This window comes from Nesoenas mayeri (assembly GCF_963082525.1).
Source record: "Nesoenas mayeri genome assembly, chromosome: 3".
Classification (NCBI taxonomy): domain Eukaryota; kingdom Metazoa; phylum Chordata; class Aves; order Columbiformes; family Columbidae; genus Nesoenas; species Nesoenas mayeri.
In genome coordinates this window covers 114,616,251-114,631,943 of record NC_137544.1, presented here as the reverse complement: position 1 = coordinate 114,631,943, position 15,693 = coordinate 114,616,251, and the positions used below count along the sequence as shown (strand labels likewise).

General features: G+C 40.7%; 1 protein-coding gene across 1 annotated transcript in view; it reads left to right on the top strand.

Annotated features, from left to right (window-relative positions):
* MACROD2 (mono-ADP ribosylhydrolase 2) overlaps positions 1 to 15,693 on the top strand; it is a gene marked incomplete at its 5' end in the record, with an annotated part of 853,200 nt that overhangs the window by 770,695 nt on the left and 66,812 nt on the right. Inside the window, one exon of the mRNA XM_080342121.1 lies at positions 13,190 to 13,231. Coding sequence (XP_080198247.1) covers positions 13,190 to 13,231 — 42 coding nt within the window. The remainder of the gene's footprint in view (positions 1 to 13,189; positions 13,232 to 15,693) is intronic.

The following is a 15,693-nucleotide window of genomic DNA, read 5'->3' as shown; positions in this document are numbered from 1 at the left end:
GCAGTCAATTAAATAATCCCCACGCTGTCTGTTTAGTGGAAAGGGTCTTTGAGTAATAGGAAGCAGAGCTTTGGTGTATTGTGAGTCTCTGTTAATTCTACAGCACTGTGTTGTCACAGTAGCCACAGTGGTTTTTTGCCTTTTGCTTTGGCTGGTAGCATGGAAATGGTGATGTTTCTGTCTCATCTCACTAGAACAAAGCTTTTTGTAGACGACTTTGTAATCTCCAGTTTGCAATGACTGGCAGCTGAAACGTAAAGACCTATTGAATTATTCAGGTGGCATAGAATGGTGTCTAACCGCTTAATAATATTTTTGTCTGGAGCACATTGAACATGCATTCCAAAGGCTGCATTGGTGTCTAATCCATTCATTGTGTGATTTTATTTTTTTGGCCAGTGTACCCCAACACATAGGATAAAGTGGCTGTACTCTGGCTCTATCCCTGTCCTTCACATTAGGCCAGAGTAGACTATAGTGTCAATTTGTCAACAAATTAGAGTATTAATGCTCACCTTCATCATTAAGGTCTTTGAAATAATGGATTAAAGTCTGGTATTGTTGTTGTAAAACCCACGTGGGTTTGAAAGCCTGAGAGTCAAGAAGATGCTACAGAGCTGAAGCATGGTAAGCCCAAAGGGGAAAATAGAGGAACATGGGAGATTTATTTCTTTTCTGGGGTTTTCAAAATCTGTCATTGTTGAACTCCTCTCTACAGAGAACGTGTGTGGTTGGATGTCATGTTATATAAAGACTTAGAATTGCATTATGCCATGTTAGGTAGATGATCAGTTGTACCTTAGTTGTAAAAGTATGTTTATTCTCATGCATAGAAAGTTTTGACAGGTTTTTCTTGCTTGAATTAAAACTGGCAATGTGATGTGTGACCATAGAAAGACGGTCATGGTGGGAACTCTCTAAGGTACAGCAAATCCAGTGGTTTGCGGCTATGTGACTATGCAAAAAGCTGAGCCCGCTGATCCACAGACAGCTGTCCAGAGAAAGATGTTTTAGTTCTCAGCAAACACCAAATTTGGTATAGATTGCTAAAAGATCTCAGGACCAGTTTTCATAGTCTCCCTGCTGCACGTTTCTCATAACTAATGATTCTGAATACCAGTTGATATGCCTTAATGATGGTGGTTTGCAGAAGGACCTGACCACTTAGTGGCTGGTGAGCTAGAGCTTTAAAAGGAACCAGTTTTGCACCTGAAACTTGATCCCTGACTCAGTGAAGGATTTCCTGTGATCAGGGCAGTGGTTAATGATTCAGGAGATCTGATTTTAATATCTTACATCACCATGGATGTTTGGTATGTCCTTGTAGGAGTCACTTAGATCTTCAGCTTATAAGGAGACAGGGAGAGGCAATGAGTGCTGCCCAAATGAGTCTCCCTAAGTGTCCCTGGAGAAATGATCAGTAGCTTTCTCTCTCTCAGAGGAGTGCCCTAAAAATTAGTGCACAGTCTCAGGCTTTCTTTGCCATCTTGATACTTTTCCGCAGGGTATCACCTCTTCAACAGGTGTCAGCTGAAGTCAACCCCATCCTAAATTGCCTGATGGGAACATCAGCTGAAGGTCTAGATGGTGATCACCAGAGAACCGTCATGTCTGCATCTGCTGTTTGTTCCTTTTTCCTGGTTTCTTGTGAATTGCCACCCGGATTTAACATAGTAGACTTTGATGAGTTATCAGTAGGTTCTCCTGCTGGAGGGATATTCCATTTCTCTTTAGGACTGGTTTCTTGCACAGAGAATTTAGTCAACATGGCTCTGTGTCGAGGTATTAGCAACTATCTCTACCTTAGGCAATAAATTCCTGCTATTTAGACTGTGAAAGGAATTGCCAAAAGTCTGGTGTTATAGTTTTGTTTTTAAGTGAATCTATTAATGGAGTGAAATGGGAGTCTTTAAGAATGGACTTGCCCTAAATTTAAATTGATAGGACACTATTTGAACACTCACAAGAGAGAATAACACTGAGATATTGCTTTAAGCTTAGAGAAAAAAACATCGAGACATTTTTAAAGTGTCTCACATTCTGAGACATTATGAAATATGTCTGCTTTAATAGATGTGGACAAAAATGCTTAGAAAGAAGAATATATTCACGGAGTTATATACATAAATAGTTATTACTTTAAACCCAGTGCATTAATAAATCCGAAAAGACATCCAAGTGCTTGAGTTAGTCAAGTGATAATGAAATGAAGCTAGAGTTACACCTCAGTGCATTAGAGTAAGTGGAATATAGATATAGGGAAATTGTTCCATTAGTTGAACATATCATTAGGCCTGTTTTGCGAGTGGAATGCCAAAAAAATTAGTCGAGTAATAGTGCTGATATTAAGACAACTGCCAAGAGCCTTGTCATTTGCAAACTTTAAATATATAGGAGGAAGATACAGACTTCTAAGTAATTTCATGTTTTAGGAGCGTAGCAAAGCTGTTCAGTAACAGACCAGTTGTCACAGTCTCAGCATTTCTGATTTAATCTTGGAAATCAGTAGCCTGTACAGAACCCGAGCCAAAGCCAGCATGCTCCACGGGGGAGCACCACTTAATCTTTAACTCAGACTTAGGATCTCATCCTAGTGGTCATCTAGAAAAGCACTGGTTCAGAAAGTAAAGGGTCCTGCTCCACGCAGAATTTTCTGTTGAACTGCTGGGGTTTTTGCTGAGGAGTTTTTGTATGTCCTGATAGAAAAAGAGCAAGGATGGAAGACTCTTTTGGTAGAACAACCAACCGTCGGTGCTGAAGATGGATCACTGTTTAAACACTGTTTTTTTTTCTCCTTACCAATTGAGTCGTATCTCCTAGTGGAATGAGATAGCCCAGACATTCTCCCTTCAGCTATGTTGGGAAATTCTCTCTGCTTAATCCAAGGGAATGTCTTGCTACATATCTTTCAGGCAAATAAAATAGCCTTGCCTGCAGTTCTGGCTCAGATGTGTAGTTCTTACATTGCTGGATTCATTGCTACTAGTATTATCAGTGAGCCTTCCAGGAAAGGAGCTGATGCTCATACCATTTTTTCTTTGTGAATTCATAGTTTCTTCTAACAGAACTCTACATGGAGCTTAGGTACCAGGCATTACTTATATTACTAAATATATGTGTTTATAAGACTGACCAGGAAATGGTATAAAAACAGTCTCCCTTGGAAAGCTACATTTGCCAACATTTACCTTGCAGTGATATGCGCTTCTAGGATACTGTTTGTAGGAGTAAAATAAATTAAGGGTATTTGTAAACAGTCGCCAGCTGGAGGCAAAGATACCTTTTTTTCCTTTCTCCTGTATACTGTGTATACCCAGCTACATAATAAGTCAGATAGATAATCTTGTAAGGACCTTTGACAAATGCTTATTTTTCATTGTGGCTGTTGTATATTATGAAAAGTTTATCTTAAATTGTAATGCTTAAAGTGTTTCTAGATCTACCACCTGTTACCAGTGGATTGGAGAGGGAAATAATTTTTTCTGAAAATGTTCTTTGGACAAAAATAATGTTATAAAGTGTACGTACTGTGGAGCTGCAGCATTCAAGGTTATATTACATTCTTACTATTTTAAACAGAATAACAAAATTACTTCACTAAAACATCGCTAAAATTGTTAGAGAGAAGACAGGTTTGAACTTTTATTAGACCAATTGATAGATAGAAGATGCAAGCTTTTAGCCTTTAGATGAAAGGACGCTGAGCCCAAGATCTTGTTCTTGGTTTTGGGTTTTTTTTGAAGCATATTAGTTGTGTTAGGAAAAAGAGAGAGAAATTGCTTCATTTTGAAAAAAATTTCTCTCCCTTCTATTCCAGGTTATGACATTTAATGCATTTTTTTTTGCTTTTATCTTGGTGAAAACACTGTCCCCCCATACCCAGAACATATGGATAAGAGCTACTGTCTTACATTAATACTCCTGTTACTTCAGGAGGATGCACAGCATCCTCGTTGTGCATAAATGTGCAAATATATTACAACTGCAGAGGAAATTCATTGTTAAGAGATCTACCAGGCTCGGAATCAAATTGGAAACTGTAAATGGCTGAGTGAAGGGCTTTGTATTAAAAAGGTAGATCCCTGCACTAATACGTGAGTGAACTCCAAAGCAGAGATTGTAATTTCTGTACTGGCATGGAGAAGCATCGCCCTCTCCCCTTGATACGGCAGACTTCACCGGGGCTAAAGCGGTCTTCAATGTGAGCAGAGGAATCATAAGTTAGCCCTTAGTAACTAATCCTGTATCAAATGGGTAATTCGCTTGATAAATTTAGCCTCTCTATTTGCATTTGCAGTGTTCATGAGCCGATTCGTTTCCTTAATTCATCACCTGAATGTATTCCACAAAATATTTTTCATGGGCTTTATTTTACTAGGTGGATAGGTGCCAAGCAGTTTACTGGAAGTATCCGGTATCCTTTGCCTGAGATTTCACCTGGGTAGTGATTTGCCTCATAAATCATGAGGCTCTTTTTTTTCTGATTGGTTCAGGCAGATGTGCAAAGGCCACCGGGGCCCCCCAGAAACACAAGTTAGGGAGTAAGATTTGGGGAATTTGAAATCCCTTTGTCCTTCTCGTCCTGATCAATGAGGGCCATCCTGAAGGTTTTGGTTGCAAGTACTTTTCCCGTCCCCACACAGAATTTTCAGGTTGTCATGTTCACAGCTGATAACCGCCTGTGTGTTTTCACAGGTTTAAACTAGAGGCAATCAAACCGTCATCTCCTTTTCTTTGCTGCTTTCCCTCACAAAGCTTCCAAGACCCTGTGCATGAGCTGGGTCCTTGCTGATGACACGGAGGCTAAATCTGTGACCTGATACCTGCTGTGGGTACATGAGCATGTCTGAGCCTGAGCAGAAGCTGGGACAGAGCTGGAGTGACCGGTCACAGCAGCGGCAGATTGGAACGTGGTGTCACAGTCTTTGGTCTGTGCCCTGGCTGTGGGCAGGATCATCTGCAGCCCAGGCCTGTTTGCTGGAAGGAGCCCAATGAGTTTCACTTCCCTGATGCCACAGCTCTGATAGAGCTGGTGTCCCTGTTATTGTGTTGGTTGCTCAGGGGACTCTCTGGCTTCTCTGGCCTGTGAAACTCTTGACTTGTCACTTGAAGGTCCTGCTTGCCTCTTCAGATGGTGAATGTACAATGAGATGGGTGCATGACCATGCATCCCTTTCCCAGGGCTGTGTGAGCCTGCCAGGATACCACTTGGTCTTTATGCATTCACAACCATTTGGCATGCTCTGGACTTCATGCCAGCATGTAATGTTCCCCCCAAATGAGAAATCTTGGAGGGAGTCTTGTGTACAGGCAGAGACAAGTGAATTTTTCAGTGGGTGGAAGGCAGCAGTGGTTTTGGAGAAGCTATGACACACTGACAATTTCACGTGGGTGTGAAATATGCTCTTGCACTCCTTTGAGCTGTCTTTGTATTGGAGGATGTCGTCTTCAGATGGCTTCTGCAAGACCCCTCGCTGAAGGACTTAACTCAAAACAGCTGGAGAGAAGCAGGGCCCTGCTGTTTCGCATGATCATTCCTTGTCCCCCAGTAGCGGAGAGTTCAAAGGAAGCACCAACTATATGGGGGAGCTGGAGAAGCCTCTGCACCAGAATAGGATGCTGGCTTTGCTCTAGTTCTCTCACAGCACCTACAGATCCTGATAAGGTATACTCCAATGTAAATAGGATGCTATAAAAATTGTTCTCAATCCAGAAGTTTACTCTAGCCATAACGCTTAAAATATCTGTCCATTTCAAAATGTGTCTGAAACAGTTTACCTCATAAAATCTCGAGCTAACTGCAAGCTAATGGTGTTTGTAAAACTGTAAACCAAGTCTTTTCTATGGCTTTTTGTCTTCATTTGCTGTGGCAATGACTGTGCCAGTCCTACCACTCATTGACCCCTTTTGCCAGCATCTCAGTGTAGTGCAGGAGGATGAACAAGAAGCAGCTCAGGAGTGGTGTCTGGGATTCAGAATCTGTAATTAATGGCTCAGATACTATTTTTAGGACCTTAGACATGCAGACCCAAGGCAGGTTTCTAACACCTTCTAACATGGCAGTGGGTTTCCAGTACCTAATAAAAAGTTAATGGGCAGTTTTCTGCTTTAGTTTGAACCATAATAAAACTTCCTGCTATGATCACTTCTGCATTATTTCCTGGCTGACTGCTGACAGGGCATTGCTCTAGCCTTTGGCTGTGTGTTGCAAGTATGGCTCAGCTCAAAATCTGTGCTTGGGTCTTCTGCTTGTACATGGTTTGACAGAGGCTCGTGATATTGGTATTGGTCTCTTCTCCCAAGTAGCAAGTGACAGGACAAGAGGAAATGGCCTCAAGTTGCACCAGGGGAGGTATAGATTGGATATTAGGAAAAAAATGTCAGATAAAAGGTGGTCAGACACTGGAACAGGCTGCCCAGGGAAGTGGTGGAGTCACCATCCCTGGAGGGGTTTAAAAGGCATTTAGATGAGGTTCTTAGGGGCATGGTTTAGTGCCAGAGTTAGGCTGTGGTTGGACTCGATGATCCTGAGGGTCTGTCTCTTCCAACTGAAATGATTCTATGATTGTGTGGAAAATTGTTTGCTTCCTTATTCCTGATAACGGCAATGACACTTTTTGGAGCAGGGTCTGGACAGACAATGGGACCATAACCTACTGAAGTGCTGTTGCCAGTAGTATTGTCTTTACTAAATGGAGTGTTCTCTTCTTTGCTCCAGTAGTATCTTGTGGACATCTTCCTTGTCTCCTTTTGTGAGGCTGACAGTGGAGCCGGCAGTCAATCCCGTGATTGCAGGAAATGGCTGTTTCTCTGTATGTGTCCACTCACTCAAATCCCTGAGCTCTCCAGCTCCTGGAAGACACCCGGATAAGGGCTGTGTTGAAACAAGGATGTGGCAGGCAATGAGGATGCCCTTGAAGGCACAGCGGTCATGCAGATGCAAGGACCAGGCTGCTGCTTGATGAATGCAGTAATTAGAAAGGTGAATATGGAGCAGTTATTTACCATCTCTTGTAACAGAAGAAGTGCAAGGTGTCCCAGGAAATGATGAATCGGAACGAAAACAAGCAAAAGGAAGTAATTTTTCACCCAACACATAGTTAGGATGTAAGAATGCTTGCTATGAGGTGCTGCGGAGCCTGCGGGTCTTAAATATAGTTAAAAAGAGGATTATCCCAACCAACAGAGGACTGGTCCAACAGTGGCTGTTAATCACCATGGTCTATATGTAATAGGCTCAGGGAGAGACCGGTAGGGAAATGTGTTGCTGTTCTGTTCTGTACTCTGTCCTTCACACACAGATGCCTGGCACCAGAAGGTGAACAAGCAGAAGCTTTTTCTGTATAATATCTTACACGAATACATCTTTGATCAGGGATCTTTTCTTCCTGCTGTGTTGCTTCTCATGGCATCCCACGTAAAGCGTTCCAAATGCATTTCATGTCACGTTCAAAAATATCCTGTCCTCTCTGGTCACTGACACTGAGTCACTTTGTGTGCTTGAGTGCTTCTAATTGCAAAGGATGCAGTTAAATTTGTGTTTGTCTCATTTGATTGCCTCTGCCTTAAGTTACTGATGAGATTTTGTTAGAAGGTTGTATTTAGAAATGTGTCACCACATGCAAAACATACCATTTTGTGTGTGACTATTACATTAGCATACATGTGGGTGAGAAATCCACTTTAGCACTTGTGTAAACAAAACTCAGGTTTTTTCAGTATTTTAGAACAGGGAGGAAATAAGGAGTTTTTGCAATAGATTCTCTTCAAAAAAACTGATGTGTATTTTCCCAAGGAGTGCCTCATTCCTTTTGTGTAAGGTAGAAGCATCTGGGAAATAGAAATCCAAATCTGATCCTGGCTGTGAGCACCATTTCCTGCACTGGAACAATGTTGTCCAGTTCACTCGCAGTGGGAATGGCAGCTACCGCGTAGCCTTTATACGCAGCTGAGGCTCGTACGGGTATATGTATTTTACAGCAGATCAAGTGATACGGTACATAAAAGAAGCCATCTATGCAGTGACAAAAAAAAAAAACACAGTGCCTAACTTCTTAGGAGGCTGGTACTAAGGATTTCTATTTGATACAGCTTCAAAAGCTACAAACACATTTTACATTCACTGAGACTCTGGTGTTGTGGGACTGGTGTAGCTAAGCAACGCGGGAAGAAAAACCGCACCAGTGCTGCAGTAAGGCCAGGATGTGCAGAGTGTATCGGTGGAAGTTTCTTTATAAGCAGACTAAAAAGTTTGATTACGCTTGCTTAGTGGCAGATGGAGGTTTATAGAGTGCCTATTGCTCTGTATGAGGATGGCATGATTAAAGGATACAAATGTTCAGAACCAAAAGATGTCCTATTTCCTCTTCCAAAGCAGAAGTATGTACTTTTTTGTTAAGGATCTTTTTGTTTTACCTTTTTATTTTTTGCTTCTTCCTCTTAAAAGCGCTGAGGATGAGGGAACGATTTATGGAAAATACACATTTTTACAAGTAGAGGCAAGAGTCAGGCCTGGGTTTAGTTGATGTCATCTGGCAGAGATTTCCAAATCTGCTTTTTCTCCAAGAAAATGTTCCCTTTTTCGGTGCTATTGGTCAGTCTGTTATATTCTCCTAGTGGAGAACTGAGTTGGAGGGATCAGAACAACCCAAATTGTTCATGAGCTTCTAGGTTATTGTAAGCTTCATATGTACGTTTGGGCTTCATCAGACACTAGGGTGTTCTCGTGTGTTTTACTATGCTACAAAACGTTGACTCTTTTATGTTGAGATGGAGATAGAGCCTGCACACTATTGTGGAGCTTCTGTTGAGTAGCAGCAATGGCCATAAGCAATCAAAACCAAGTTATTTTTTCAATTACTAAGTGTTGAAAAGAGACATGAGACACGTGATTATAAAGCTCCTTAAGGATAGTAAGATGATCATGTATGTAGGTGGGTGAAGCTTTGGGACAAAGTTTTGGAAAGACAAGTGCAGTAGAGAGAAATTTGGAAAGTAAGAACCCACTTGGTTCTGGAAACCTGGTATTACCATGGTTTAGACCGTTTGTATCAGGCAGGTGCCCTGGCCCATGCTGCTGCCCACTCGCAGGTTGGACAAGAGAAGCTTTTGATTCGAACAAGCAGAGACTGCCCTGAAATGGGATCAGTTTTCCTTAATGTTGTGAGATTTGTGCTGCACATCTTCTGTTGTTCTAGTGAAAACTGTGCAGGCAGATCGTGGAATACCTGCTAGGCAAATCCTTGAACGCAGGAGCTTTTTCAGCTGGACTCCTGTCTTTGTATAGCAAACAAGCTCAATGGGATGACTGCAGCTTTCAGTGCTGAAAGGTTTTATGTTTTTTTGGGGGGGTTGTTGTTTTTTTGAGGCATCAGCAGCATGATCACCAACCTGTCTCTTCAACCTCCTGTACAGCTCTGCCCACCTTGCTGCTCTGTTTGCCTGTGTGTGTGTGTGTGTGCACACCAAGGGGAGTTCAGTCCATCCTCACCAACCCCTTCCAGACCCTCCTGGGGTTATGTTCACTACACAGAGCCACACATGCAAGGAGGAGCAGACCGAGACACACGGGTTGGCTGGAAATAAGGAAATGTCCGGAAATTAGGAAGCAGCAGAAGTGCTGAGGAAAGGGATGAATCCTGAAGGATGAGACGAGGCAGCTGAGGAGAGGTTAGAGGAGGAAGGCAGGGGAGAGCCAGCAGTGTGCGGTGCCTGGGCTCTGAATGCAGACGAAAGAGCTGCCTCCTGCTCTCCTGTAAGAGCTTTTCAATGCCTGCACAGTTAAAAATAAAAGGTGTTTGTACAGCGTTGACTCTCGGCGTGCTAGCGTGAAGAAGAATGCAAATAGAAGCGTGAGCAACAAGGTGGAGGCGGTTTAATGGCTTTGGGGATTAGCAGCGGTATTTAGAGCCTTTCACCTCTCTGTTCCTAACATAAATCTTAACACAGATTGATGGTTTTAGCCATCTGGCTTGTGTATGCTTATATGCAATGACTAGTGAGATAGAGAAAGAACCTGACCAGCAAGGTAAAAGAAGAAACAAGAAAAGGTATATGACAGAAGGCAGCATTTTCTTCTCCATGGCACTAAGAGCAGGTATGGTGCAATTACTCTGTTTCACAGGGCTCAGCACGTTACAAGAGAGAGAGGAATAAAGAGTAACAGGCATCACTTAGTGCATGACTCTACTATGAAGCCCTGACTTATGCAAATGCGTATGCTTTGAGCAACCTGGTGCCAAATGCAAAGCTCTGTGATCTTTAGAGGTGCATTAGAGATGTTACCCCAGATTATATGAGAGTTAGACGGCGAGTTTGAATCATATGTTGACTCTCAACTGTAGGTTATTTTATACCTCACTGGAAACACTTCTCCCATACATCACCCATCTGACTACCCTTATTTTATATACTGTCGTGCAGTTTATACGGTGTAAAATTTTGCGCTTTCTACCATATCACACATTTTGGATTAGACTACTCCTTGTATCCTGAGCCTTCTAAAGACTGATGCGGGTTTTCTTGGGGGTAGGTTGACGATTGCAGGAGTCATTGGTAGTTTTCCTCTCACTCCAGGTTGCAAGACACATCATTCCTCATTCCTGTTCCACCAAGGTCATCTTGGTAGAGCTTCCCAAAATCCAGGGCTTTAATGGGGAAGCCATGTGAGATGTTGGTGTTCTGCTTCTCCAGACAAGAGAGTAAATCAAGAGTGGGTATACGTGCACATACTATGACGTGTTTTCCTAGTCAGTTATTTTGCAACAGCTCCTAAGTAAGGGGTGAGAGTTACAGAGGATCTCACTTCTGGTCTTTCAAATGGGGAAGTTTGGGCAAGAAATATGAATCATATGTCTTTAAGAAAATTAACTGCTGGTGACAAAGACGCACTCTTGGGTTCTTCCATGGTTTTACTAATTTGGCTTTGGGATTGACTGTTGTGCATATTTCAAACCAAAGCAAACCTCTAAGATGCAAACCTCTTAGACAGGGTAAAAAAAATGCATAGGGAATATTAAAAAAACCAAAACAACCTGAGGTATTACAAATCTCATTTATACCAGTCTTTGCACTGATTTTGCTTTATATTAGGCATGTAGAGCTTCAGTAAAAAATATTTTTACTTGCTTTTACTTCTTCAGACCAAATAACCAAGAAACTGACTGTAATATCATTATTCTGGGTGGAAAGTGAATGAATTTTGGCTTTAGATTTCAAAACCACTGGTTTTTATCTCAAATAATTGATTTTGGCATGGAACCCTGACAACTAAACATGGTGTTTTTCACTTCAGCCAACCACACCAAGGTCAGTGAAAGAGACTGCATTGTGTTTGACAGGGAGGCTCTTCTACCAGATGCATTAATAATGTGAGAGTAAGAATTATAGACACGGGAAGTGACTGGGGAGTGCTGTGTGCCAAAGTGGAAGTCATATTTAGATCAAGGTTGGGGTAGAATCTTCAAAGGCACCACAATGACCTGGAAATGGTGTCACCAAGTGATTGGGAGCCCAACTTCCATTTTCAGAAATGGCATAAGGACTTCACTGCCTTTCAGCAAGACTTAAGTTCACTTTCCCAGGAAAAACATCCTTTAATTCACAATTAATTCACAAAAGCAGTCCTTGCCTCTTCATAATTATATTGCATAATGACTTGACTACTTTTTAATAACATTAGATTTCTTGTCTGTGTCCATTATCACCGGCTTAGAAGCTATTCTGTTGCTTTGGGAATTTCTTATTCCAAGTCACTTACAGAACTATAATTAAGAACTTCTGCAGAAGACCAGGTGATATATGCATGTTAAGCTATTACATTCTGCTGATTTAGTGTCAAGCTTTAGATTAATTTGAAATTTTGGCATGCTGGTTTCATTATAAACACTTCCATGGAAAGAACATGTTATTGGAAACTGAAGAATTAATAATCTCTATGTTAAACAAATGTTTTTTGAGTGATTTGCTGAAAAATGTCAGGACTCCAGTTGAAAATTCTGGCTCTGATGAAGTCAGTGGTAGAATTCCCATTGGATTTAACAAGATTTTTCATTTTCTTATCTCAAAAATGACTTGTCAAAGCTCCTTAAAGTTTCTGTGTACAGATCCATATTCGTGTAGTAGGAGCCCATGTGTCGTTTTGATCTCTAAAAGCATTGTTTGCAGAATAAGGAGAAAGGAAGTAAAATGTGCAATGACTTTTTTTAGTCCTGATCCTTTGGGCCAGACTAAAACGCACTCAAGAGAAACGGAACCTGCTGGTTTTTAGTGGCCTCTGTTATTAACCAGTTGTTCTATTTTCATGCTACTTAAAGTTTCAGGCTCCAAACCTTATGAAAGCAGAGCTTAATCTTCATAGTGTGTGTCACAGCATCTGGGTCTCAGTGGAGTTTATAGTGTAAAGATCTGACCCTGTAAGTTAGGACCTAAATACTACTGTTAGTTTCCATTGCCTTTGGTCATAATATTGCAAAACTCTTTTAAGTTCAAATGGTGACCGTAATATCCACAAATGCAAGTTTGAAAGCTGTTAATTTTTGGACAGGCTTGCTGCAGAAGCTGCACGTGCCCAAATGCATTTAAAAGGGTATAAATGGAGTCAGTATGAGTTAGGAACATGGTTGACATAAACTTCTACGGTCAGTGAGTTCTGCAGTACGAAATTCCTTTGTTACTGAGTGCATTTTTTTGCAAAATGAATCTGCTTTCTTCATATATCATCTTAATAATTGCAAGTGTTCAGTTCTTGGCAAGCACGAGCCTGGTCTTAAACCAAAGTCCTGTCTGGCAAATTTATATTAATAGTAACTTCTTTATGTGGTATGATTTCTGGATAAATAGTTCTCTGCTTAACACGGCCAGCTGCTCTCAGGAAAAAAGGCAAACTGAAACTTGATGAGTAAACCAAAAACTCTACTAGAAAAGAGAATTCCATTTCATTTTATACAAGTCAAAATTTGCAAATTCTTTATATATTATGCAGAATTCTCTTTATTCTCTGCATTTCCTGTATCTGGTAGCAACAGTCTAGTATCAAAACCTCCTTTTCCCATCCACTTCTAGGTCTCACTGCAAAATGCTAACTGGGAGCAGGCAAACGAAGACATGGGCGATTTGAAACATGGAATATTTCATTTTAGATCTTTCCTGGTTCTCTTATTAATCATTTTCTTTCATTTTTTTTTGACAGATGATGCTAGTGAAGAAGGGACTGAGCTGAGTGAAGAGACAGGTGAGCAAACAATATTTTATGCTAAAATATATCACTTCTCCAAAGCATCAACCAAACTGAAAGAATTCTTGAAAGTATTTGCCTTGGTTGTGATAAGTAGTGCCAGTCATTTATTGCCAATGTTACAACAGTCATGTCTGGTTTTTAGCGTAACATAGGGTAAACTATCCCTGATAATACATAGTAAGAATGGCTGAGACTACCTTTTTAGTGCCATCATCTGTTATGAGCCTCTGAGTGCATCTTCATTGCTGTTTATTAATAACTAGTTGGAACATGAATGGGAAATAATTAAAATTCTGCAGTCCTTTGTCTGTATAGTAGTGTGAATACAGCAATTCTTGAGTCAAATGCAATTCTGATCAGTGGCCATGATTTGTTTGCAACTAGAACAGAAGCAAAACTCTCCTGCAGACTCTTAAATACATTGAACTTGACTGGACAGTATTTTCAGAGGACTTTTGTCCTGGTCCTCCTAGTTTGCTCTTGAAAACAAGTGTCAATGTTTATGGTTTGTGGATGGGTATAGACTTGAAATGGGAATGTTGCATAGGTGTAAAGGAAAGAAAAGCCTAAGGAACAAAAAAAAAGGAAAGTCAGAGGATTAGATATCTCCCATCAGAAGACTTTTCCTAGTTTTTTTGTAGAGAGCTTCATCCATTTAATCTTCTTTATCAGCCTTTTGGTAACAGGCTTCCACCACAGTACCTGGTGTTACCTTCCTGCCGACCTTCACTTAGAGGTTCTCAGTGGACATCTCCTGTTCCATAAGAGGTTTCTCTGCAGTCAAGCACCTCCTTTTATACACAGCGTAGCTCCCCTACTCTTCTTCTCTGCCTTCTCTTCCCAACCAGCCTGGTACCCACCCGTGACTGTGCACCAGGCGTGGATACTGTGACCCTGATGCCATCATAGCGCAGTGCATGTGCGGGAACTCCTGGTTCTTTGTGGAAAGCTACAGGATCCAAAAGGAAAGCCACATGGAGAAAGGCAGAGATACCCAGCCAGAAAACAGAGGGAAAACCTTTTGAAGCGTTATGCTGGCTGTTTAAATCGGGAAGATTGTCCTAAATACAAATCGATTATGATGATTTATGCAACTGTTTAATTAGCCTAGAAATTAGAAATACTTGAAGAATGGTGTATATGCATAAATGTGAAAACATGGATATACACAGATAGATACGTGTTACTCTGATGGATTAGTACATTCTTTTATGGCTGTTCTGGCCTGTTGATTTTATTACATATAATTATAATTATTTTTTGGTGTCAAGTTTACTGGATAGGAACGTTCAGAAATTTTAACACAATTAGTGCGATTGATAGAGTTGTACACACATACATAAAAGCAGAAAAATAAAGACCGTCATTATACAACAAACATTTGCCAAAGATTATCTTACAGTTGAATTTGCAGTATTCATCTAACATTTCCAATTTCACTTTTTATAGTTATCATGGCATGTATACTTTTATAAGCCAAATTATTTTGCATTTTTTGTCTTGTTGCTTTTATGGAGATTATTCAAATTACTTTAAAAAAAAAAATACCTACAGCAAAAAAAAACCCCACAACATTTTAAATTAGAATTAAAAGTACATTTTGACTTAATAGCTGCTCTCCTCTTTCTTGCCTTGTATCCTTCACAGGTTCATTAATTTAGGTGAAGCTACATAGCTGCTCTGGGAAATTATCACTGAATTAAGTCATTCAAGGAAGATATTTCCCTACTTGTCTCTTTGTGCATATGAGATGGGTGAGATCATAGCTTCTCTCACAGGGCTGCTTTTAGGGTGCTTTGAGCTTCCACAGCACGTACTTGCTTATTTCTTCATCACTTGGAGATATTTCGGGAATCAGTGCATTGATTGTCAGCAGTCAATGCTGACATGGATAAAGAAAAGTATCTTTTTATATCTGCTCCGGCAGTGGGGCAGATATTCAAAAGTTTTGCCCTTTTGACCTCTTTGTATATGGACTTTTTAATGATTGCAGGATGCCTTCGTGGGAACTGTGAATACACATAATTACTGCATTGTGAGGAGTTTTCATCTTTATACTCGTATTTTTATCAGTTTGAAGGATATCTGTTTTTTACTGTTCTAAGGAGAAAACAGAGTAGGAACTTCTAGTCACCACTTCAAGATATTAATTGAATAATCATTCTTCATTCCACTTGACTTCACAGGTCGTGACTCCAGCAGATGGAGTCAGCAGTTGGCACCAATATCGATGACCCTGGTTTTTTGAGCTGTCCATATCCAATCTGTTTTAGGGTTGTTTCTCCAATTCTTGTGCCTAAGGAAAAAAAAAAGGTTGAATTCCTGGAAAGCATATGTTGCAGACTACACACATGTAGGACCTTTTCCAGAGATTCAAATATTCTGCATCTTACTTAAATTCCTGTACCTCCAATTTCCATTTACTACGTGTTCTGAGGGCCAATATCGAACCAAGA